Source organism: Chiloscyllium plagiosum, unplaced genomic scaffold, assembly GCF_037043375.1.
Source record: "Chiloscyllium plagiosum isolate Xiang-an unplaced genomic scaffold, Cpla_swu_hap1 HiC_scaffold_14, whole genome shotgun sequence".
In the NCBI taxonomy this organism is placed as follows: domain Eukaryota; kingdom Metazoa; phylum Chordata; class Chondrichthyes; order Orectolobiformes; family Hemiscylliidae; genus Chiloscyllium; species Chiloscyllium plagiosum.
In genome coordinates, this window is record NW_028270152.1 from 66,910,894 (window position 1) to 66,937,597 (window position 26,704).

The window sequence follows — 26,704 nt, forward strand, 5'->3', positions numbered from 1 at the left end:
TAGGGATGGGCAATAGCTGTTGGGAATTGACAGCGGTGCCCATATTCTTGGAATGAATAAAGAAACAAGTCCACCGTGCTTCAAGCCAAGCCACCCTTCCTGAACATATTGTCTCAACTCCGACCTCAGCTTGGGAAACTGTGTTGTCTACTTATGACAACTTGTAGTTATGTTTAACTCATCCTCCAATTAATTTCATACACCATCTTTACCGTTGTAGGTTACATCATGAAGAGAGGATGTTACTAGTTCTCGCCAATTTGTTTTGATGTGTTCAGTATGCTATTCAAAACCTTTAATTTCTTGAAGACCCCTTTCTCCATCCCAGTTCCTTATATCTGACTGTGTCCCTCTTTACAACCATTGATTGTATTGATCTGGCATGCGTTTTCATTTCACAGGGACAGATAATAGATACTGTCCATACCCAAGTAATTAACTCAAAAGAGATTGCAATTCAAATGCTGGGCTAAAGAAAACAGCGTTTTTAAATGATGCTGCCAGTATATCACTCAGTCCATGGATACCCTTATTCAAAATGGTTTGTACTTTGCAGAAATCTTTCAATCACATTGCCAGTTGTTAATAATGTTAGGGCATTGGTCTGTAATGTGCTATCAATTCCCACAATTAATGGAGAAAATACACACATACACAAGAAAACGTGATCCATGTGGTGAAATTACTGACCAGTCTTACTGTTTCACTTTCCTACTGAGGACACAACATCAACTTGTATTTGTATAGCACTTTTAACACAGAAAAATGTCCCAAAACATATTGGATTTGGAGGTAACACGCTTATTGACTGTACTGTACCTCTTACATCTCCAATTTGAAAAAAATAATATTGATTGGAGCAGATTGCCTGTGTTGAGATGTTGGGAGGACTTGCACAAGTGTCAGAAGATTTGCACCTTTTATACTTTTTTGTCAATGTATTCATCAGTATGATAAGTGGCAGTCCTGTGATTTATTTTTAAGAACACCAATCAATAACAATTAAAGCAGGGTCAACATATGAAGTAAATCTGACTTAAGCAGAAATTTCAGCCATAAAGTTTCTATTTTCCAGCCAGGCATCTTGAGTGCGATTACTAAGTTAGTGATTTGTGTAGTATGTTAAAGGCACTCTTGCACTGTCTCCTTATTACGTGTTAGTTACATCTGGAAATAATAAAGTTATCACAAACTAGCTGCCATTACTGCATCAAGTTGGGGCTAGATTTACATCCAGGTTCAGATTTGAAAGGCGCCCCCCCCAACAACCCACCCTCCCATCCTGGCACCATCCCCTGCCACTGCAGGAATTGCAAAACCTGCACCCACACCTCCATCCAAGGCCCCACTGGAGCCTTCCACATTCACCAATATCATTCATTGTATCCGTTGCTCCCGATGGGGTCTCCTCTACGTTGGGGAGACTGTTCGCCTCCTCGCAGAGTGCTTCAGGAAACATCTCCGGGACACCCACACCAATCAACCACACCGCCCCCTGGCCCAACATTTCAACTCCCCCTCCCACTCTGCCGAGGACATGCACCATCACCGCCGCTCCATCACCATCCAATGCCTGGAGGAAGAACGCCTCATCTTCTGCCTCTGAACACTTCAACACAGGGCACCAATGTGGACTTCACCAGTTTCCTCATTTCCCCTCCCCCCATCTTACCCCAGTTCCAAACTTATAGCTCAGCACTATCCTCATGACCTGTCCTACCTGCCAATCTCCCCTCTGACCTATCATCTCTATCCCCACCCCCATTCACCTAATGTACTCTTTGCTTCCTTCTCCCCAGCCCCACACCCACCCATTTATCTCTCCACCCTGGAGGCTTCCTGCCTCTATTCCTGATGAAGGGCTTTTGTCTGAAATGTCGATTTTCCTGCTCCTCGGATGCTGCCTGACCTGCTGTGCTTTTCCAGCAGCACCTTGATCTAAACTCTGGTTTCCAGCATCTGCAGTCCTCACCTTTGCCCAATATTCTGACCCACTGAGACAACATGGCGATTGTAATCTGGAAGTAAGTGGTGACATTTTTGCTGCCTGCTTGAGCAACCTTTGTCATTATTTTGTTGCAATACAATCAAGGTAGAAATCAACTGGTTTTGACGCGAACAACTGGAAAATTATTTTAAATTGTTGAGATCAGGGATCAGTAAATGGAGAAAGTCTTGTGGTGGCGTGGATAGAGGCCCTGACACCAAGCCAGAAGCTTTGGATTTTAGTCCCCTGCAGGGCTAGTTGGCCACATAAGGGTCATTCGTAATGTGTCCAAAGCAGGTCAATTATCAACCTGTAACTTGTTTGAATACTGCCTTTGCAGGCAGGAAGAGTGAGAAAGTCAAAAGTCAGCCATTCTGGATACAGAGGGGCACCTACCGAGAATGCCTTGTCTGCCGCATACGTCACTAGACTTGGGAAAGCCTCTGAGTCTAATATTCAATGATAGCATTTTAAAATCTTGCATTGTGAAATAACTCCACAGAGGCCAGTCTCCCAGCACCAAGTCACCCTTTATTTACAAGTGGGCAGTGCTTGACACTGAACCCAGCTAGCACAGAGCCAGCTCTCAGAGTGAACAGAACCCCTGACACTCCTATTTATATCTGTCAGCCAGGGCCCCCTGTTTGGACCTGGTTAACAACCCCAATCAGGGAACTCATATCCTATGAGCTCCACCTAACTGATCTTGTTATAATCATTATGCACAGCTAAAACAGAAAATTAAGCAAAAATGGTACAGGCAGTAACAGGGAGAAAAGCAGAGATTATGTGATAATCAGAAATTCTTCAATAACAGTGACTGGGAGAAAATCTTCCACCATGAATAAAATCCTACCCTGTAAACAATCCAAACTGACTGATGCCGGTTTAATTCTGAAGCTCTGAAGAGTTTATCTAAATAATTTAAAGAGGTTCAATAAACAGGATTAAAGAAGGGGAAGGTCATTTGTAATATTTAACTTGGAAATGAATGCGTTCCAAGTGAGCTCAAGGATCAGTCGCAGGATGCAAGTTTTTATCTCAATTTGCAGAAATCACAGGCTGGATATCCCAGTGGGCATCAGGACCCCAATGTGAAAACTGAGGCCTGCCAACATTGTCAGTTTTCCCTTTGGAGCAGCATTTGGGGTGCCAGGTTACTAATGGGCTACCTTTGCCCTCACCATCATATTGAGGTCAATGGGTTGGCCCCCAATGCTGTGGGTCCACTAGTAGATCCCACCCTAGCTCCAATGGGAGACATTGGCATTGGTTGAAGCAGGCAGGCAGGCGGGGCAGAAGCGTGCCTGAGCATGGAGGGAACAATGGTCATCTGTAGTGCAGTCGTCAGGTAAACAGGCCTCAATTATGGTCATCCGGATGGAGGGAAAAGATTCCTCAGTGGAAGTTATGACGGGTGTGATTAATTGTGTCTTTTCATCCCAGCCCCTTCATTGGAGCTGGGCATCTCAGACTTTGGACGGCTGTCCGGGTGTCATAGGAGGTACCTCGAATGAGCTAGCAGCCTCTGGAGGTGTTGCCTCTTTGTCTGAGATTTCCTGCGAAGTCTAGCAATTCTATTGCCTGAGTGACAAGCCTTCACTGTGAGAATTGACGGTGAACACTGGTGGGAAAGCAATAGCTAAGCCTGACCTTGATGTTACTGAATGCATTATGATCTGGGCTTACTGGGAAATTATTGCAAAGTCGGTTAACCTAACTTGTCCCTGCCAGCATGGTAGCCATCAATTGTAATAATGTTTCCCAACTTCACCATTTTTGAGGTCTGCTCACTTTATGAAGTCCAAAGATTCAATGTGTGTATCTCTATATTCTATCCCAGGATGTACCAGTCTCTGGTAAGGGAGTATTTGTTCCACACCTCAATTGACCTTGCTGGGTCATTCAGAAGGTGGTTCAGAGTCAATTACATCACTGTTATTCTGGAGTCACATGTAGGCCAGACTGGGGAAGGATAGTGAATTTTCTTCCAGATACAGGGCTATGAGTGAAACAGTTAGGTTTTGGAACCGTAAAATCCCTACAGTGTGGAAGCAGGCCATTTGGCCCACCGAGTCTACACTCACCCTCCAAACAGCATTCCACCCAGACCCACTCTTCTATCCTATCCCTGTAACTTCACATTTTCCATGGCGAATCCACCTAGCCTGCACGTCCCTGGACACTATGGATAATTTAGCATTGCCAATCCACCTAATCTGCACATATTTGGACTTTTTAGCAGTTGTGAAGTTTTTGCACAATCACAGATAGTTTCATGGTCAGCATTATTGAGACGAGCTTTCAATTCCAGATTTTATTAATTGAATTTAAATCCTACCAGGTGTTGGGATCTGAACTTACATCCTCAAATCATTAGCTTTGGCCTCGGGATTACTGGTCCAATAACATGACCACAATCACCCACCCCTCTGGGAACTTTGGTGTGGCAATCCCATGAGTCATTGGGAAAACATGAATGCCCATATTGAATTTTTCAATCTTTTGATTTACTGAAATAGTCTACAGTTTGTAGAGATTTGTTATCTTGTAGGGATTTTCTAAATAGTGGTTGAAGTGATTATGATGTTTTCTATTTGTACATTTGAACAGCCACTTATCCAATGTAATGGCAGCTAAACGCCTGGAGCTCTGGTTGAGGCTCACTGCCATTGCTTCTCACCAATGCTGTAGAAATGGTATGTGATCCTCTTCACTGATAATTAACTTTTTCGATCCTTAGGCTCATAAGCAGCTCAAGTCAAGACCCTACATAAACCTATCATGATTGGAAATACTCTCAGCCGAAAGCCACGATACTCTCCTCAACTCCCTCTGCATCAGCTACAGACTAACAGGAAATCCCTCCACAAGAGGGGAAGAGAGGTGATTGGGACAGCTACACAGCCACCCTCAGCCAAAACAAGGCAACTGTTCTGTCAGTTCAAAGATTGTATTGCATGTGAAGCCTATCATTTACTGGAGTTCAAAAGGTTTGGAAAGATCTAGAGTTTCAGGAGCCTTCTGTTGCTATACTTTGGATGAGTGTCTCTGCTGTGGTGAATCTGGGTAGTGCTAGGTACTGCGGGGTGACCGCAAAAATTTGGCACGTGGTTTGTTTTTGTTCCGTCTGCCCCTCATTGGCGACTTGTTTCTCTGGCTGGGCTCCACGCTACGGTGATTCTTGCTCAGACGCAGCTTGTTCCTTTTCTTCTTGTAGTCTTTCTGCCAGACCTGCTCGCAGTAGAAGTCCATCTTGGACGGATAGTTGATGAGGGTCATGATGCTCTTGTACCAAGGCTGAGGGCTATGGCCAGGGCCCAGAAGGGAACGGTCCTTCACGGGGCCAGCTAATTGCTCAAGGCTTGCGTGCAGGTTCACCATCTGCTCAGCGGGGATCACGTGCAGTCGCAGCTTCAGCAGCGTCCAGCGAAAACCATGGTCCTCAATTTGGCAATGGTAGGTACCAGCGTCCCGGCGATCTGTCTGGCGAATCAACAACCCTTGCTCTATTGAAATGATCTGGTCTCCAAAGGTAACCTACGGGTAAACATTACATTGAATTCTTCCAGTTTCATTTCATTGAGAAATGTACATTGGCGCAAGGTTACATCTACCATCCAAACTACATACCAACCATACTGTGGGGTGGGGGCAGGAGGTGATAAACAACTGTGGAACTACCAAATCTCCCTGTTCTTGTGTCATGCCAACAGGCAACCTTTTTCCTAAACATCTGCCACCTTATCTTTGTTACAGAATAGAGTGGCAATCCTTGTCACTGCCAAAGCATAGGAAATTCAGTGTCTGCGTTATTCTTTTGCGGTCACCACCCAGCTATTATTGTAGATGTAATGAACTAAAGACAGGCCTTTGTTTGCATGTGTGCATCACGTTTGTGTGTGCAGTCACACTTCAGGGCTGAACATATCACTGTAGGGAAAGGGATAGACCTGAGCTCCTGGAGTTTGGGTGATGGGGGGAAAAGAGGAGACCATATGGAGGGTTGTAAGAAGTAAAAGCAGGCCCAGGAGTGGAAAAATTTGGAAATTTGAGTTTGAGTGGAATGCTAGGGGCATTCGGGGCTATTTGGAAAGGGTAATTCTAAGCCTAATAACCTGGTACAAACCGAGCCGGAAAGCAGTTAATCCAACAGCTGATTTAGTCACCAATGTGCATTCGGAACCTGCCACAGTCAATGTTTGCTGCCATCCAGCAGGTGGAGTCTGTCTTTAAATATGCAGATCAGGCTCCAATGAAAATTCAGAATAGGGCTGAAATATTAACTCTGACCTGAAGGGGGAAGCACCGTAACCGTTCCCTTGGGTCGAGGACCACAGAGATTTTATTTTAAATGTTCTCGTGGGTCTAAGAGGAGGATTGCTGATACAAGCTCCTGCCAAGACATGCCTCTCCATTCTTACCCACAGGAACCTCCTGATATGCCCTCACTGTGACTTACTAAGTACTGGTATAGTGTCAGCTGGCTGTTTCCTGATGTCCAATTTGCCTCTCCTATCTGCTGACATGCTGGTCAGGCCCAGGGCAAAATCACCTAGGCCTCACTCTGCCGGGTTTGACAGTTAAGCTTTTCTAGGCATGGACTGTGTGTGGGTGGGACGAGCATGGGTGTGTGCGTGGTACTGGGGGCGAGGGCTAATTTCAGTAACCAAGCAGTGATGTGCTTTTTGGTCTCTGAGCAGTGAAGGAAAAATAAGGGGCTCTGAGGAGGAAGTGTTTTGCAAACTGTTTCCACCTTGACATGGGTCAACTCAGCTGAGCAGGTCGTCTCGTTTCTCTGCAGACAACATCAGTGCCATTCCTCTGAAATGGGTCAGCACTGGCAGTAATTCAGAGAGCCAGTGTCATCTCTCTCAACGGGTGTGGTTATGCCACATGACTGAGGCTGTAAGAAGTTGGGACTGCTTTCATTGGAGACAGGAAGGCCCAGGGGAGATTTGATCGGGGTTTTCAAAATCCTGAGTGGGCTGGATATAGGGTGTGGCTGTTCCCACTCATAAAACAAGCAAGAACAAGAGAGGGCATAGATTTATAGACTCATGTGGCACAGGAAAAGACCCTTTGGTCCAACCCATTCATGCAGACCAGGTAACCCAAACATAACTAATCCTATTTGCCCCGTAAACCTTTCCTCTTCATTTACTTGACCAAATGTCTACTAAATGTTTTAAATGTACCTACCTCCACCACTCTTTTTTCGGTAGTCCATTCTATACATGCACCACCCTCTGTTTGACAAGGTCGCCTCTCAGGTCCTTTTCAAATCTTTGCCCTCTCACTTTAAACCTGTGCCCTCTAGTTTTGGACTCCCCTATCCTCAGAAAAAGACCTTGGCTGTTCACCTTATCTTTGCCCCTCGTGATTTTATAAATTTGAAATGATGTGTAAACGAATGACGTGAGGAAAAAAAACTGTTTTCATGTAGTGAGTAGTTAGGGTACGGAATGCAGTGCCTGGAACTGGAATGGAGGCAGGTTCAACTGAGGCAGTCAGGAGAGCACTGGATGATTATTTGGATCAAAGTGGTGTGCAAGGGTATTAGTAAAAGACAGGAGAGAGATCTGGATCAAGAGGATCAAAGGGCTGTAGAGCGGCAGACGGAGTTTAATTTGAATAAATGCATTTTGGTGAAGCAAACAAGGGTAGTGTTCTAGAACAGAGAGACCTAGGGGATCAGGTATATTATTCTTTGAAGTTTGTGTCACATGTCGACAGTTTGGCTAAGAAGGCGTTCTGCCTTCATTGCTCAGAGCCTGGAGTTGGGCCGTCAAGTTGAGGTTATATAGGACATTGGTGAGGCCTCTTCTGGAGTACTGTGCACAGTTCTGTTATAAGGAGGATATTATTAAGCAGGACAGATTTCAGAAACAAATTACCAGGATGTTGCCAGGAATGGTGGGTTTGATTTATATTGAGAGGCTGAATAGTTTGGGACTTTTTTCACTAGAGAATAGGGGATTGAGGGATAACCTTATAGAGTATTATAAAATCATGAGGGGTATAGAGAAGGTGAATGGCAGGTGTCTTTTCCAGATGGTAGGGGATTTCAAGTCTAAGGGGCACATTTTTAAGGTGAGAGGAGAAAGATTGAAAAAAGACATGAGGGGCAACTTTTTTTTTTTACACAGAGTTGTTCATGTTTGGAAGTAGCTTCCAGAGGAGGTAGTGGATGCAGGCACATTTACAACTTTTAAAATACATTGGATAAGTACACGAATAAGAAATGTTTGGGGGGATACGGGCGCAGCACAGACAGGTTGGGTGAGTTTAGTTTGGGATTATAGTCAGTGTGGACTGTTTGGACCAAAGGGTCCGTTTCGGTGCTGTTTGACTCTATGACTAGGGAAGAGAACTGGTGCAGTTTTGATGTCATAACAATTCTGTGATGGCATCACCTGAAGGGAAAAGGTTGGTGGCAGGAGTCAATCCATGGGAAAAACCTGGTCCTCTAAACCTCACTGTCCCAGATCTTAGGTTGCCAACATCAGTGAGAATTCTCAGCCAGATTCCAACCCACTCCGACCTCCTGTTCACCCCCAACACAACTCTGTGGCATTCTCGCTGTTCTTCAGGTGGAAAATTCGTACTGAGAGTTGAAGCAGGTGGGAGAAGGGTGGGGAAAGGACATGATACCCATGGAAAGGAATATTGTACTTTGACACCATTCCAACTTTACTGACAACATCCCAGTGTGTGCTTATTTGGTCCATAGCATGGTTTATTATAATACCCACCGTAAAGTAAGCCCTTACCTCCTGCAACAGCCCATTCAGGTCGTCTGTCTCCACCAACCAGCTGACAGTGGCAAGCCGTGATTTGGGTATACATTCCAGGTATGTACTGTTCCCCTCAACAACAAACATCGCCTTCTCCTCAGTCCAGGTGTGCATGGCCCCTACAGCGAACATGTAAAAGGGGGAGGTTGATTAGTGACAGGGTCAAATTTAGGTGCACTGACTGTATTCCAACACCTTCATGCCAGAGTTAACCCAGCCTCAATGGTTACTCTTCAATGTGAGAGGTTATGGGAGTAACCTTTCTGGAGCAGTGAAGTGAAAATAAAACTACTCATATTTTCCAAATTTGTACCTGATGGGGAAAAGACCAAAATGATTCTACCGTCTGTGGCCACTGCTAATTACTGAGGATATTTTTTAGTCAAATGTCTAGACATTGCAGCAATTATATTGAGATGAATGGCTATACCTAAAGAGAGCTGACAAGTAACCTTCACTTTAAATTTACCTCAAACTCCTTAGCAGCTGTCCGTCTGCTTACGACAGATATTGCAGTGAGTACAGTCCAAAAAGCTTCACTGAGTACAGTCCAAAGCAGCTCTCTCCAACTGGAGTGAGGGATTTCCAGTGCACTCGCAGCTCACACCAAGTAGCATTGGCTATTCATGACTGAGTGTGTCAGGGTGGGGCCATGAGTTCAACATCAAATTCAGAAAACTGCCGAATGAACGCAAACTCACTAAAGTTATATTACCAAATCAAAAATCCAGTTAGTTCTTAAATCCAAGACTCGTTGGATAAATTGAAACACTTTACTGCAACACTCCCATGTACCATTACCATTATCTGAACCCAGTGACAGTAAGGAGAGGGTCTTTCAGTCTGTCTAACTTGCTGTCCAATTTGTGTGGAAAATAAATGATCTGTATCGCATTTACCCCTCTTTACTCCACAACCTATACTAAAAAAATTGCATATTTCGGTCCTGTCAAAACATTTCTTCAGTTTTCAATTTGCTTAGCCACACCCTCATTTCCACCTGCAAGCTCCTGGTTCCCATTAATGGACTACTCTCTCTCTCATACACACACATCCTGGCAATTCTCCTGCTCATCTCATAAGTTCAATTAATTCAGACACAGATGCATATGGTGGACAACTGGTCTCCTGATTCACTGCAGAATGATTCTGCAATGGTAAGATAATTTCTGGTTAGCTTTCTGTATCGCTAGTCATTTCCTGAAACTCCTCATGACTGACTCCTCCATTAACAAGGTGCAAGGAGCTCATGGATTTCTGTGGTTCCAAGATTGAGGCCATCAGATCGACTAACTCTGTCACTTCCCTCCTCTTATCCACCCGTAGATCAAACCCCCTCCACCAACATGTCGCTGGCTCCCAAATGCACGCCAGTCTTTCCCAGAACTCCATGGCGGAATCTCTCCAATAAAGTGTCGGCTGAAATGGCTCTTATCAAAGTCACAACATACAAACTAACCCTCCTCATCCTTCTTGACCCTGTTTGCAGCCTATAATTCAGTAACTGGAAAGTTTGAACCTCTAATGCTTGGTTTGGAGAGAGGATTGTCCTATTATAACAAGAATGTTACTTTGTTTAGTTAAATGCAAGGAATTGAGAGAAGGCAGCTAACGTCACGATCAGCATGATTGCTGGCAGATTAATTGTAATGCTATTTTTGAATATGGTTACAAACTAGTGGCCAAAAAATCCAAATCCAGGGTGGCTTGTCACCTCTAACCCCAAGGTTTGAGTCTAGTGACCCTGCAAAGCTCATGTAAGATTGTGCATACTCAGATGATTAGCATCTGTACCAGACCTGGCACGATGTTAAAAGGGCAGTGAAATAATCGTTAGCCTGCTCCAACTCACATGGTGTCAAATCTGAGAGAGTACGATGACACCAATCCAAAGCATTTTACCCACCGTTCAGCATGTCCTGTGCCTGACCCTGAAGTGATTGGTGCTGACAGAGGAAGACAAAAGTGAACTTTGATGTCCCATTCCTCTTTGCTGTACACGTTCACACCCGTACAAGATTACACAGAGCCAGCCAGCTGCCAGTATTTTTCTAGCAAGGCAGCCTACTAATCTTACAAACCCTCTGATCATTACTTCTCTGAAACCCAAGCCATGATTAAGCCTTTTGTGGGTGAATTTGTGGCTTGTGAAGAGAGAAGGTCCTGGACGACATTTGAAGGCAGCCTGACCTTCAGGCACCGATCAGGTTCCACATTTGTCACCGCGCCAACCTCTTTCTTGCGTCTCACTTTGATTTGATTTTAAAGCCTCATTCCTCAGTGACCACCAAGCTGTCTTCCCCACCCCCACACCCCTCCAATGCCATCAAGCCAGCCATTGAACTGTGTGCCCATTCTCATTCAGCTCACTCAGTGCTTGAGATTTAAAACTGTATCACTGAGCAAGGAAGGAGCACATCCATTAATGTTCTCAATCCTGATCATTGTGCAGTGGCTGCTGGCGAAAATGGCATCGATATGCTGACTTCCAAGATTAAATAGTCCAACAACACTCACGTCCCGAAGGGCAACCTGAGCAGTGATGACGAAAAATTTGTAAGACCTCATTTAAGTATTGATCACCATGTTAGGTGCTCAACTCCCAAGCAAGCATTGAGTAAATGAGGGTCAGTGTTAGGGTAATGTGTGGAAGGGTTTAAAAGCCAGTTCTTTGTTAAGATTGCAAATAGCTAGTTTGTGATATCTTGTTCCCTTTCATCTTTTGCCAGTGCCTTTAACTTCACACACTGTTGGCTCATGAGGTTATATAGATTGGAGCTTGGTGTACACAAAAAGCTTCTTACATCCTCATCTCTACTTATTCTGCTTCACATTCAAACAACTTTCCAAGTGGACAGTGTCTTTTAATTTCAAAATGGATGAAGTCCGTGCTGTTTTACTGTACAATTGTTCCCTCATATTACATTAGTAAAGTAAATTAGAACATTTTGTAAGCTTTTACTAAATGCCCTCTCACTAATTGCTCTGGTTGTTCTCTCTAAGACCTCTTTCTATTTCAGGTTAACACTTAACCTTTTACTGTAGTTTGAAAATTCTTTGCATTACTCCTTAACTTTCCTGGTGCCAGTGAGCTACCTTCCCGAACCGCCACAACCTTTGGGGATGTAGTGACATGCAGAGTGCTGTCAGGGAGGGAGTTCCAGGATTTTGATCCAACGACCCTGAAGGAACAGTGATATATTCCCAAGTCAGGATGGTGCGTGGCTTGGAGGTGAACATGTAGGTAGTGTTCCCAAAAGCCCTTGTCCTTCTAGGTGATGGAGGTCATGGACTTGGGAGGTACGTCAATGAGGCCTCGAAGAGTTGCTGTAATGCCTCTTATAGATATCCAAATAAAACAGGCCTCCTCTTTCACTTCTGTCCAGCTGATTGTGTCGATTGGAAGGATTGATTTCATCTCTTTTTGCCTTCTGTATTTGAAAGCAACTACACTGGAAAATTACTTCATTGTTTGCCAAAAAAAGGCCTTTTGCACAAATCTAATTTAAAGTCAAACAGTTTGACAAGGCTTTTTCTTAAATTCAGGGGAGTTTCAAAGATTACATTCAGGAATGGGTGACCTCTTCGTTCATTTGTGATACTTACCTCCCTGGTTGAAGCACTGAGTCAAAGGATCTCCATTCAGAGTGACCTGTCGAGTGTGTCTTCTGCAAGCAAACATAGCAGCAAGGGGTCAGGTTCAACAGCAATCCATTGAAATCTCAGTCTAAAGCACTCTCTTTTATCCTATGGTTTATTTGAACTGTATCCAACAGTTATGTGTTCAGATGACTTGTGTCAGTGGCCAAATCTGTTGCCTTGGGAAGGCTTTTGAAAGCTGCCCAATCCATAATAGTTACCTCACAGATAGTCTGTTTATGTGGTGAAATTAGAGAGTAATAATTGCATTTAATGAGGGAGGGTGTGTTGAATGTTTATATGTTAAATGGATCCCCAGGAGATTTATAAACTGGAAACTAATCCAAGCCTTTGAAGTGTTTACAATATATATATTCTTATTATTTTAATGAATGGCCACCAGTGAACTACAAGCAGGGATTTAATTGAAGGGTTGGTATGGATTATTTATAGAGAATTGGATACTGGAAATGAGTGACAGCCCGGAATTTAATTGAGGAGTTTATGTGCTTTAAATATGAAATATTCAATATGAAATTTCATAGGAAATATGAAAACTGTGCATGTATTATTGAAGGATTTTGATCCCTATTTTCTTCAGGGTATACTATTGGAGCACCTAACAAGATAGCAACAAAATAAGGGATGCCTGTGCTAATGATTGCTCTGCACTCTTATCATTCAAAGCAAATAATGAGGTACAAAATGTTTAATGTATTCACGTAATCCTGGAGATGCACATTTTGAGTAGTATCGGTGTTCGAAGTCCGGTGACAGAATCAGGAATATTCAACACCAGTTCAACGACACTCCTTGTGTAAAATTCGCAAAGTCTCTCACTATGATGTTTCAGAAAAGGTGTGCCATTTTAATGTCTTGTAGGGTTCAGAAGAGATTTACCAGGATGTTGCTGGAAGCTTTGAGTTATAACGATAGGCTGAATAAGCTGAGACTTCTTTCACTGGAGCATAGGAGGTCGAGAGGTGACCTTATAGAGGTTTGTAAAATCACGAGGGGTACAAATAGGATTAATGATAGGTATCTTTTCCTAGGATGGGAGATTTCAAGACATGGGGGTGTATTTTTATGGTCAGAGGAGAGAAATTTAAAAAAAAGGGGGGCAAATCTTTACACGGAGGGTGATTCGCGTGTGGAATGAACTTCTTGAGGAAGTGGTGGATGAGGGAACAGTTACAATGTTTAAAAGACACAAAGATAAGCACACGAACAGGGCAAGTTTGGAGGGATATGGGCCAGGAGTGGACAGGTGGGACTATTTTAGTTTGAGATTACATTTGGCATGGACTGGCATAACAAAGACCAAAGAGGAAGGTTTTAAGGGTGATTTAAAGCAGAGGAGGGAGGTAACGAGGTGGAGAGATTTCGCCACGGTTTTTCAGAGCCTACTGCCTCCCAGCAGAAGAATGCTGGTTGTGTTGGAATGGTTAAATTGGAGATGCTCAAGAGGCCAGAATTAGAATACTTCAGGGTGGTAGGGCTGGAGTAGATTAGAGACAGGCAGGAGCAAAACCGTGGAGAATTTTGAAAATGAGGATGAGACTTTTAAAATTGAGGCATTGTTTAAATGAAAGTCAATGGAGGCTAATGAGCACAGGTGATGTGTTAACAAAATTTGGTGTACGTCAGAGTTTTGCAGAGAAGAATGTGAGGGGCCATTTGGGAGTGTACTTGAATGGTCGAGTCTGAAGGTAACAAGAGGCATGGATGAGGGTTCCAGCAGCAGAAATGTTGAGGCAAGGACAGAGTCAGGCAAAGTTACAGAGGTGGAAGTAGATGGTCCTAGTGGTGGGGATGGTTTGAGCAATTGTGTTGGAGGCTGCAAACAGGTCAAGAAGCATCAGAAGGGTTAGTTTGCCTTTGTCACATCCACGTTGTGTTTTGTGACTTTGACAAAAGTCATTTCAGCAGAAACTCTATTGGAGAGATTCCACCACGGAGTTCTGGGAAAGACGGGTGTGAATTTGGGAGTCAGTGACATGCTGGTGGAGAATGAGGTGATAGATTTGTTAAACTGGTTTCACTTCAGGAATCAAAAATGACCGAAAGCTGATGGAATGCTAAATCCAATAGGGAATTTGGAACAAACCTCTTTTTTCAGTGAGCAGGATTGGATGTGAAGTAGTGAGGCAATAACATTGAAGCATTTAAGATGATTTACATGAGGAAAGAATGAATGGAAGGTTATGCCGAAAGGGTGAGATGAAAAGGTCTGGAAGGTGATAAAGTGTGCAGCATAAAGACCAGCTTTAACCAGCCTGGCCTGTTTCTATGCTGTACCATTCTACGTAAAGGCACCTCTCTGTGGTAGCTGTGGAACTGTTTCTACAGAGTTCCAAATAGCTGTGTGCCATATGTACAGGATCTCTAGACTGTCCAGCTTGCGTTCATGCCAATGAGAATGGCCGCCATGAGAAATGCAAATATTCCATTGCTGAGAGTTGGGTTAAGGCACATTACTGGAAGCCAGAAATTCTACAACTGAGGCTCTATGTTCTGTCAGACCTAGGAATGAACGCTGTCACACAAAGTGCTGCTTAGTTCATTTGTCACATCTCTTGATTGATTAATGCAAACCCTAATGCTTGGAATCCACTGACGAGTATTCAATCTTATGTGATGCTCAGCAATACACAGCAGTGCTTGCTCTCGGGTGGTCAGGCATGGATTGGAACCAAAGTGATGTTGAAATGCTAAGGTGAAACTGTATTTGAACTGACCTCCCCCTGGTCAAGTTCTCTAGGGTGGAGAGAGAAGATGGTGGACATGGGCACATTCTGAGGCTAAATACAATGGGCTGTATCAGACATTGGTAAGGCCACATTTAAAGTACTGAGTTCAGCTCTGTAAAAAGATTTACAAGGATGTTACTGAAAATGGCGGACTTAAGTCATAAGGAGAGGCTTGATAGGGTGGAACTTTTTTCCCTGGTGCGTAGGAGGTTGAGGGGTGACTTTATAGACCTCTATAAAATCATGTGGGGCATAAATAAAAATAGCAAAGGTCTTTTCCCCAAGGTAAGGGAGTCCAAATCTTGAGGGCATAGGCTTAAGGTGAGAGAGGAAAGAGTTAAAAAGTACCTAAGGGGCATCTTTTTCACGCACAAGGTATGGAACAAGTTGCAAGAGGAAGTGGTGGAGGCTGGTACAATTACAACATTTAAAAGACATCTGGACAGGATAGGAAAGCTTTAGAGGGAATGGGCTAAACGCTGGCGTATGGAACTAGTTCTGTTTAGGAAATCTGGTTGGCATGGGTGGGTTGGACGAAAGGGTCTGTTTCTGTGCTGTATGACTGTAGCTGGCAGCTAGTTGTAAATTCCTTGTGTCTGGGTAAGGTGAGCAAAAACAGTGAGGTGGTGGTGGGGTGGGGGTGGGGGGGGTGGTGGTAGTTAATTTTGAAAATATCCTGTACACAATAGACAGATCAAACTCCAGTCTCTTTTACATCTGGGCAGTTGTGGTGTGTCCACGCTGGCACGTCAGCAAGGTAACAAGCCAGCATTGGTAACAAAACATTACTCAGGCAAAGCAATTACCGCAGCGACTGACTGACCTGCGACTGCTGGGTAGGTAGGTGCTGCAAGAGCTTCCGTTCCACGTGCAATAAGGGTCCCTCGCCAAGCAGCATTCAGCACAGCCCTTACCGTACAGATCACACTGATACAAGGAGACCTGGGCCAAGCCACTCTTTGAGCCAAGGTACAACCACTGCTGCAATGAAAAACATTGTTATCTAATAATTTCAAGGCACCATTCTTTAAGCTCAGATCACAGCAAAGCAGGAGGCCAGGAGACCCATTCTGCTTATACCAGCTCTTTGAATGAGCTGATAATTTAGTCCCATTCACTCCCCCTTCTCTCCCCATTGTCCGGACTGTGTTATCTTTTTTTTAAAAATGTCTGGAAAGTTATTGTTGAATCCGTATCACCTTCACAGTGTGCCCACACTCACTTCAGGACAAGGGTCTCAGGAGAACTTCTCTGCTCCTCCTCGACACTGGGGTCCTTTACATTGAGCTGTGAGTGTAGACAGGGTCTCGAGTTTAATGTCTTATCTGAAAGTGCTGTGGAGACTGGGTCTGGATTTTATACACCAGTCCGGCTCCAAGATTTGCTCTGACATTGAGTCAGTGGCGCGGACATTGAACCAGAAATGTCAGGTGTGCTGAAATCAAAGGACAGAATGGCACGGTGCAGTGTGCCCACTGTCCTCCATTGAGATACCCACAACATACGGGAGCATGCAGCTCGTGCAAGTTCTCTGGTATAACCCTCTGAGACAGACAGAGTTAGAGACACTCACAGACTCAACAGCAGCTCGGTACTTATAGTGATATCTGGGTTCTGAAACCAGAAAAGTTGTTTGGTGTCTGGAAAACTCTCCCAAGTTTCAACTTATCAATTTTAATATGTGGCCAGCGTTCCCTGAGGAAGAGCGGACATGAAAAGGATCAGAAAGCGATGTCACTGTGAAAGCTTCCCGCGACAACTTTTCCGAGACCTCCTGCTTAAAACCCAAAAGGTCAAAAGGATTGCGAGGCCCCACTCATACTGAAAATCAAAATCAAGTGAGCTTTTGACCTTCTGCTCCATGGGAGGGCTTCTGTCCTGCCTGAGCTTGCTTAGGGATACCTGTACCACCCTAGTATAGTCCATCTACCAGGCCCGCTGTCAAGGAAAGGCCGCCAGCATTCCTAGAGATCCATCCCACCCTGGCAATGTTTTTCTACAACCTCTACCATCAGGGAAAAGGTACAGAAGGCTCAACATATGCACCAGCCGGTTTCACAACAGTCTCTATCCTACCATTATTAGAATACTGAATGGACTCACAAACTCTTAACATTCGCCTGTACCTGTGTTTTTGTTCTTGCGGCTGTTTACCTATTATTTACTATCTATGCGATTTAATTATGTGATCTGCCTGTATTGCTCGCAAGACAAAGCTTTTCACTGTGCCTCGGCACACGTGACAATAAATTCAATTCAATTCAATTCAGTACCACCTGCCAGTGTCCCCAGAGCAGATCACACCTGGCACTTCAGGCACTTCCAACACCGTTTACCTCCCTGCCTCACGGGTCAGTGAAAAACACAGTAAGAGTTACTGTTTCGTTTAATTCCTGCTCCTTTTAAATATTATTCAGGGCATGGACATTCCCTCACTGTGGGGTGGCAGAACATGAAGTCATCTGCCCGGGCGCTAAGCTACCAAAGTACAGGCTGAACACATGTCTGAGAGAAACGAGCTATTGATGCTTGTGTTGTACAGCTGGGCGCTGTGAAATTCTGTCAATCTTTTTCGTAATTGGACAGTTTCTTGGGTTGTTGATTTTAGAAGTTAAATGTGAACTTTTGGACTGTATCAGCTATGAGAAGTACTCTCTGCTCTATTACTTCCTGAATATAATTTTCATAGTCTGTCACTTAGAATGTTATAGTCTTGAATTCAATGCAACGATTTAATTATGGCTCATCACAAATAACTATCAAATATTCAGAATACACTTGCTTACCCGCTTTCTGGACAGGTTCAATGAAGTGATGGGTGATTTGTCCTGAAGAGAAATTAAATCATAATAAGAGGGTGGCACAGTATTTATGATGTTCAGAGTTGAAACCTTTTTCTGACATTTTTGTTTAAAGCTCAGGAGCAGCAGTGGACAAGAAAAACAATAATTATTTCAATATGTCCTTCAGGGAAAGGAATCCTGCTGTCTTTATCAAATTGATCCTGTATGTAATGCCAGTAAATTACCCACTATCCTCCTGAAGTGCTGTAGAAAACCACTCTTGGGCAATGATGACATTAGGATGGCACTGTGGCTCAGCAGTTAGCACGGCTACCCTTTAATGTCAGGGACCCAGGTTTGATTCCGCCCTCGGGCACCTCTGGAGGTTGTCCATTCTCCCTGTGTTTACATGGGTTTCCTCTCGGTGCTCCAGTTTCCTCCCACAGTCCAATGATTTGGGGATTGGGCATGCTCGATTTCCCTGTTGTATCCAGAGAAGTGTAGGCTAGGTGGTTTAACCATGGGAAATGCAGGGTTATAAGGAGAGTGGGTCTAAACGGGTGTGGACTGAATAGCCTGCTCCCACACTGGAGGGACGCTATTGATGGCGAGTAACAAATGTCGGTCCAATCCGTAAACTAGCAAAATATATTTTTCCCTCCAGTAGAGCACATCACTGGGTGAGCTTCTTTCATTCCCTCAGGTTTTTCTTTAGACAGAGCATAATAAGTTGGCCTCCTCACTCCTGAAGCCCCTGCAGAGTGGACTCTGCATCAAATGGCCGATACAAAGGCCCCTTTCTGATCTGTTACAAAATTGGGAGGTGCCCACATATGGCCCTGTATTGTAGTTGGGCTATGGGGGAAAACAAAAAAAAAATGAATTTTCTTTCTCTGTTGTCTGGGCTTTGTTTCAATCAGGCCGTCAATGGTCTGATTGGCTAAGCAGAACCACAAGGAGCAGGCTCACACACAGCAGCCGAAAATACATTTTAAAAAGCAGTAGTGCCATAGAAGGCTCTCAATAAGAGCACATATTCTGTCTAATCCCCTGGCAATAGTAATTCAGTGGCTGGTATTCATGTAGGTATTAGCACAGCAAGCCTTAGTTTGGATTTTTTGATATATCTCGTGCCAGCAAAGTCTCTGGGGTGCAGAAACCCACAGCAAGCACACTAACATGACTTGCCTGACTGAAACCTCATAAACGTGCAAGTGGTTTGCCAAGAAATATCCTTATTAGGATCATGCACACATCAGGAACATTTCTACGTTGCCTAAATATACAGTCTCTTTGCACTGGTCTCTTCCTGAACTGAGATCCCTCTGTTCCTTGAAATAATTAACCTGAATTTCATCCCTCCCCCCAGCCCTCCAACTCCATTGAGCATCGGCTCCAATTCTCCTGTTTCCGTTTCACAGTTTTCCTAATCTTTGTGCCAATTTAACTCAGGTGGCTCCTCCAATGGATCCTTCCATTTTTTAGCCTCAGCACTGGGATCGTGTTAGGGGGGTGGGGTGGGTGGCTGCCATCTTGTCCACTGGGGAGCTGACCCACCCACCCGCCCACCGCTGCCTCTTCCAGTGAAGGCCTACTGCAATTGCACACCAAGCAGGCTCTGGTGGGACACCTAACGGGACTTTGCTTGGAATCGAGACTCTGGGGTATGAGTTCCATCCAGGGAGAGTGGCTGGACTTGAACGGCACTCACATAAGCGGCTGGTTTGGGGGTTCGGCTGGAGGGAGCATGAGGAGGGGTTTCCCAGTTGAAGGACATAAGGAAAGAGGGAGCAGGGCATTGGGAACAATGTTCAGTTCCTCATTGAGGCAGTGTGCGCTTTTGATCAAGGGAAATCTCTTGCAGTTGGGTCAATCCCACCAATGGTTCTTAATTGGTCACTGCAGGTCTTGAATTGGCATGAGGCCAGGTAGGGTGACCATGGGCCTTCTCACCCAGAATGTAATGCTAAGGGAGGCAGGATGCAGTGGGGTTTGTGCTCACCGCCACTCCATCCAATTCAGTGTCTTCAAGCCTGCCACCTCTAGGACAGAGGATTCCAAGCAGTATCGCTCACACTAGCTAGACTTCAGCTCCTGTGTATTTTCTCCTTGCCTTTCGGTCACAACTGAACTCGCTGCACACCCGAACCCCAGTTCTAACCTCCTGATGGGGCATGAGAATTTGAGGAGCAGACAATCTGTAAAAGGAGATTGACAGGTTGAGTGAACGGGCAAGGAGGTGGCAAATGGAGAATAATGTGCGTAAGTGTGAACTTATTCACTTCGACAGGTGGAATGGAAGAGGTGAAAGGGCTCGTGATATTGGCATGCTGAAGGATTTAGATGTTCTTGTACTGCGAGAAAGGTAACTGGCAAGTGTAGTGAGTAAATTACAAGACAAATGGTATAAAAATGGAGAAACTCAGCAGGCCTGGCAGGGTCTGTGGAGAGAGAAACACAGTTAATATTTCGAGAACAAAATTCCTTCTTTGGTCTGTTATCCTGCTTCGTGAGGGGCTGGGACATGAGTGAGACTGTACCTGGATGACCTTACACAGTATAACCTTTGTAATTAAGGAAGGGATATACTTGTCTCAGAGGCTCATTAGATAAATTCCTGAGATGAAAGGGTTATCCTATGAAGAGAAATTTCATGGAACGCATTTTGGAATTAGGAGGAATAAGATATGAATTCAAACAAACAGACTTCTTAATGGACTTGACAGGACCGATGCTGTGAGACTCTCTCTTCCCCACTGGCGTCTAAAACCAGAGATCCTAATCTCAGAATAAAAATTCAACACGTTTATGGTTGAGCTGTTAAAAAAAGCCTTCTTCTCTCGAAATTGTGAATTTTTGGCATTCTCTACCCTGATGCTTATGATTGCTATGCTGTTGAAAACATTTTCAGACTGTGATTGGATAAATTATTCGGCAATAACGGAATTGAGGAATATGGGGGATAGGTTGGGAAAGCTGATCTTTTACCTGGTCTGATACAATGGCAGAACTCCGTCTGCGTCTCCCCTCACACTCCCTCACTCCGTCCGTGTCTCCCCTCACACTCCCTCACTCCGTCCGCGTCTCCCCTCACACTCCCTCACTCTGGCCGTGTCTCCCCTCACACTCCCTCACTCCGTCCGCGTCTCCCCTCACACTCCCTCACTCCGTCCGCGTCTCCCCTCACACTCCCTCACTCCGTCCGCGTCTCCCCTCACACTCCCTCACTCCGTCCGCGTCTCCCCTCACACTCCCTCACTCCGTCCGCGTCTCCCCTCACACTCCCTCACTCTGGCCGTGTCTCCCCTCACACTCCCTCACTCCGTACGCGTCTCCCCTCATACTTCCTCACTCTGTCCGTGTCTCCCCTCACACTCCCTCACTCTGGCCGCGTCTCCCCTAACACTCCCTCATTCCGCCCGTGTCTCCATCACACTCCCTCACTCCGCCCGCGTCTCCCCTCACACTCCCTCACTCTGGCCGCGTCTCCCCTCACACTCCCTCACTCCGCCCATGTCTCCATCACACTCCCTCACTCCGTCCGCGTCTCCCTTCACACTTCCTCACTCCGTCCGCGTCTCCCTTCACACTCCCTCATTCTGTCCGCGTCTCCCCTCACACTCCCTCACTCTGGCCGGGTCTCCCCTCACACTCCCTCACTCCGTCCACATCACCCCTCACACTCCCTCACTCCGTCCGCGTCTCCCGTCACACTCCCTCACTCTGGCCGGGTCTCCCCTCACACTCCCTCACTCTGGCCACATCTCCCCTCACTCCCTCACTCTGCCCATGTCTCCATCACACTCCCTCACTCCGTCCGCATCTCCCCTCACACTCCCTCACTCCGGCCCACATGTCCCCTCACACTCCCTCAGTATGTCTGGCTCTCTCCCTCCCCCTCCCCTTCATGGCTAGTTCTTCTTAAACCCTACAAATTGAAATTGAAAACATTGCAAAATGAAACCACTATCCCCCCAACTGCAGCACTGTTGCCTTTGATCTGTTTTGCAATTTTGACCTCCCCTGTAACATTTGCTGCGTTCCATGGCGGATGTATCAAATGTTGGAGAAGTGGATGGAAGGGAATGATATGGTCGCTTCAGGAAGCCATGGAATGGGTTACATTCAGTTACCTCTGTGACAATTTCCACTTACCGGGAATACTTCCAACTCCTCTAAAATGATCTCTTCCACCTCCTGGTTTGTTTTAGGAGCATAGATGGATTTCAGGACCACCCCAGTATCTGTAAGAAAATAGAATATGATGATCAGCTATTCTTATAGAGTGTGGCCTGTACACACCAGAGATTCAATGTCTCAGTATAATCAGTAAGGGAGGACCAGACATTCCAACCTATAATATCTGACCAGGGGCTTTTCTCTCTCTGCTTTCATGAATATCCAAAACAAGCCCGCAACCCTTGTTTGAGCAGATTAAACGGTTTTTGCTTAAATATACAAGACGATGGAAAGCTGAATTACTTTATTGCAAACAGCAACCAACACTAGCAAAATAAAACTTACAAAGTTGATTTTTTTTTTGAAGAACGCCCAATTATTCCTAAGGCCCTGGCTGGTCTAAGAACATTCTGTAGTCTTACCACATTCTGAGGTCAGACTACAGGATTCCAGCTCATTCCTGCATACGCTGGCAACATCAAGTGTCATCCATGAAGGGCTCCAGTGCTAAAGATCATTGGTAAACAGGGATTATAGGTAATATTTCATGATACTGTGTACAACAAATTCATTAGGACTTGGTGCTACAAAGGTTTATCTCGCTGATCTTTTAGGCTCTTTCCAGATGGATTGTGTGTGCTTTCTCATGTGCTGACTGCGAGGTAACTATCTATAGCAACGCACAAAACTGCAATTTCTGGAATAGAATCTGAAGGATGGAAAGCTGTAGGAATGGAGACATTGTTGTGGTGATCAGGAATATTGAAGTGAGCTTCAGTGGGGTAAATGTGCCCAAGGGATGTGGCATCAACAATACCTCCAGCCACAGACCACCCTTGGTAAGGTGGTGGTGGTGAATCAGGCTAGCTCAGGAAAGACAGTGACAATGAGGAAGACAGCAAGAGGTGAATGAGGGAAAAATAGAACTGCCTCAAAATATTAGGAAGGGTTCTTCCTGGGTTTCTTGGAATTGGCCACAGCTTTTATACTTATTAATTCTGTCACCCCAGGTGTTAGTATTATAACATGGGAAACTCTGGTACAGAAAGCAGAGGTAGTTTTTTTTCCTACATCTTTCTCTCTACTTTTGTACCATAGGTAGGGAGGTGATTATTAGCCGGATACTGGTACACTTCAGTGAGGAACTCTAGTGGTGCAGTGGTAGTGTCCCTACATCTGGGCCAGGAAGGTTGGGTTGAAATCCCACATGCTCCTGAGTGGTATCAAACACATTTGAAAAGAAAGATTTATTATAAAATATCTACATCTCCAATGACCAATAAATTAGATTTGTTTAGGGTGAACTTCTGCCAGTTTACGTGCTGCTTCACTATACTGGACATGCCCATAGCAAGAGCTCGTACATTTACCAGAGGAAGCCAATCCAGTTGTAGAATCATAAAACCCCTACAGTGTGGAAGCAGGCCATTCAGCCCATCGAGTCCACACCAACCTCCCAAACAGCACCCTATGGAGACCCACCCACCTACCCTATCTGTGTAACCCTGCATTTCCCATAATTAATCCACCTAGTTTGCACGACCTTGAATACGGTGGGCTATTTAACATGGCCAATCCACCTAACCTGCACATCTTTGAATTGTGGGAGGAAACTAGCCCACCCAGAGGAAAGCCATGCGCACACTGGGAGAGCGTGCAAACTCCACACAGACGGTCGCCCGAGGGTGGAAGCCTACAAAGTACACTGGCACTCATTCTGCATTGTTGAGAGGTTTACATCTTGCATATGGTGTAAGACTTGCATAAAATATTTCAGAAAATTGCAGGGTTAGTTGTTTTGCGGTTGGGAGATAAAGCATCCTCAGAATAGTCCTTTACGTGCAACTGATTAATCGTTACGGTGATAATTTAACTGAAATAGGATGCCCCATTGTAAAGTTGTTAATTTATTTTGAGAAATATAGTTTACGTGCAACTAATTAATCATTAAGATAATAATTTAACTGAAGTGCAATATCCAATTGTAAAGTTGTTATGAGCAGTTAATTTGTTTTGAGAGGTACAGTTGAAAAGGTTTTTATTGGCTATGCACCTGTTCCAATAAACATCACGTCATACTGTCCATCCACAGCCTCAACCCGATCCACAGCAATCCGGGTAAACTTGTAGTCCACACCGACTTGCATTAGCACCGGCTGTTTGCCCACAGGGTAGACAGAGTCATGCATGAGTGGATGAGTCCGAATGAAGAAGATTGCTTCATCTGGATATTCACGAGTTGACTTGAAGCTCCCATAGGTGCTGCTGGGACACTGCAAGTAAATAACAAGTGGAAATGTAAAACTGTGACAGATAAGACTTTGCACTTCCAGGTTTTCACGAAATTGTCACTGACGATCGAGTGTGATTTATAGGTTTTCCGGCCTTGGGCGACTATCCATGTGGAGTTTGCACATTCTCCCCATGTCCACGTAGCTTTCCTCTGGGTGTTCCAATGATTGAGTGATTTCTGGAAGATGGTACAAAATAAACCACCAGGGAAATCTCTGAAGTTGGCTTGCTATAAAAATGTGAGGTGTGATTAATAGAAGACCACATTATATTTAATAATTGTTGATTCAAAGCAGTTTTCCAGGTGGCCTGATGAATATTTCGCTCACAAATTGACTTTGCTGAATCTGATTGTTGCACAATTGGTTTCTCAAAGCATTTATGTTTGAACCAGGATTATCAGGGCTGTTAAGACAACAGAATAGCCAATTGTCTAGTTCTGAAGAAGAGTCTCTCACAATGCATAAACGTGCCAGGATTTATTCTAATTCTCTGCTCCCCGCCCCCATTTCAAATGGATTTCCAACATAAGTTGTTGGACTCAAAATCTATTCCCATTCATGTCTTCAGGAAGTAATTCCAGTTAAAGTGTCATCACTCTTGTAAGCAAATGTGTCAGCCAATTTCTGCAGAACAGGAAGAGGAACAAATGTGATAAGTGGCCAGTTAATCTACTTTTGATGTGTGGGCTTCAGGGTGAATATTGCCCAGAACCGCAAAAGCAGCTTCCTGTTTGTCTTTGAGTAACTCCATGAGATCTTTTACATTGACTCAATCAGCCATTGTAATTTCCAGGGGGAGAGATTTCATCTCTGGGAAGAAGGCCAGCGCTGGGTGGGTGAAGCTCATGATTTGCACTGATAATGACACATGATGTTAATGTTATCCCTATTTCTCTCTGCATTTCTTCCCCAGTCAATGGGACAAATTGCATGAGAACTGTAAATGTATTGGGTTTGATGCCTTTCTTTTCATGCTCTAGCACATTTTATCTTCTTCTTTTACCATTCTTTGGGTGCAGGGTTAGTGAGCTGGTTAGCTCATTGGGCTTGGTGAGCATGTAGTTCAATGGCAGGCGCTCAATTCCCACTTGAGGGGAGGCAGATCTGGAACTGAGTAAGGCAAGCTAGAATTTCCAAAAACTGATAAGAAAACAGCTCAGATGAAGCATGGGTAGGCCACAAATTTGTCTTCATGCCAAGCATACACGACATGGATGGATGAACTGCATTGTTATGTTCAGGCCCACACAGGAAATTTTCCCAGACTGACACACCAAAGAGCAAAAAGAATTTCAGTTTTAATTTAATGAGATCTACTGACTCATATAATCCCTATAGCGTGGCAGCAGGCCATTCGGCCCTTTGAGTCCACACTGACCCTCCAAAGAGCACCCCACCCAGATCCACCCCCCTACCCTATCTCTGTAGCCCTGTGTTTCCCATGGCTAATCCACCTAACCCATAGATCCCTGGATATATAGGCAGTTTAGCATGGTCAATCCATCTAACCTGCACATCTTTGGACTGTGGGAGGGAACTGGAGCACCTGGAGGAAACCCACACAGACATGGGGTGGAAGTGCAAACTCCACACAGACAGTCACCCAAGGCTAGAAATGAACCTGGGTCTCTGGCACTGTGAGACAGTAGTGCTAACCACTGAGCCCCTGCTAAACTAGATTCCTTGAACTTCTTCCTGAGTTCAGACTGCACATTTCTGATGGCACTAACTTGCCTCCTCAGCTGGATGCCTTCACATGCAGCCTGTTTCTCCTGTCTGTCTTCTCCAATTAACTGTGACCTAGAAATTGCTCTTCAATAACTTTTCAATGTTACAGCCCAGAGCACACTGGTCACCGGAAGTGCACACTGCCTTCGATATTATTAATATTACTCACCGTTCCAGGGCGAGGGAAGGGGACACGCCCTGGGTAGGTCACCCACTTGTAGTCAGGGCCCTCTTTGTGAGCAAACTCTCCTTTGAAGGCCATTATAATGTCAGCCATCTTGTACACACAGACCGCTGACCCATTGAGAATATTGCTGGAAAGAAGCAAAAAATAAAATGGGCACTGGATTAACATTTACATTAACCTCCTTCTATATGAATCTTCTAATTAGTACAATGATGAAGGGATCATGTTTCAAATTCTGGAAGTTAATATGATCTCCTAATTAACTCTTTTAATTGGTTCAATCAATTGTTTTGAGACTGGGAGGAATTTAATCTGAATTTACTAAATTATTTATTGTATCCAGGTGCCTCTCTGAATTGG

General features: G+C 44.7%; 1 protein-coding gene across 2 annotated transcripts in view; it reads right to left on the minus strand.

Moving 5' to 3' along the window:
* Window positions 1-1,807: 1,807 nt before the first annotated feature.
* Window positions 1,808-26,704, minus strand: part of sema3h (sema domain, immunoglobulin domain (Ig), short basic domain, secreted, (semaphorin) 3H) — a 164,993-nt gene continuing 140,096 nt past the window's right edge. Inside the window, exons 10-17 of one of the 2 annotated variants that reach the window (XM_043708548.2) lie at window positions 26,327-26,471; window positions 24,189-24,408; window positions 22,112-22,200; window positions 17,960-18,001; window positions 15,997-16,151; window positions 12,391-12,452; window positions 8,761-8,903; window positions 1,808-5,527 (exon numbers count right to left, since the gene is read on the minus strand). In XM_043708548.2, the coding sequence (XP_043564483.1) occupies window positions 5,063-5,527; window positions 8,761-8,903; window positions 12,391-12,452; window positions 15,997-16,151; window positions 17,960-18,001; window positions 22,112-22,200; window positions 24,189-24,408; window positions 26,327-26,471 (1,321 nt within the window). In that variant the 3' untranslated portion in view covers window positions 1,808-5,062. Of the gene's footprint in view, window positions 5,528-8,760; window positions 8,904-12,390; window positions 12,453-15,996; window positions 16,155-17,959; window positions 18,002-22,111; window positions 22,201-24,188; window positions 24,409-26,326; window positions 26,472-26,704 lie in introns of both variants that reach the window. The other variant, XM_043708547.2, reaches the window with a different exon arrangement.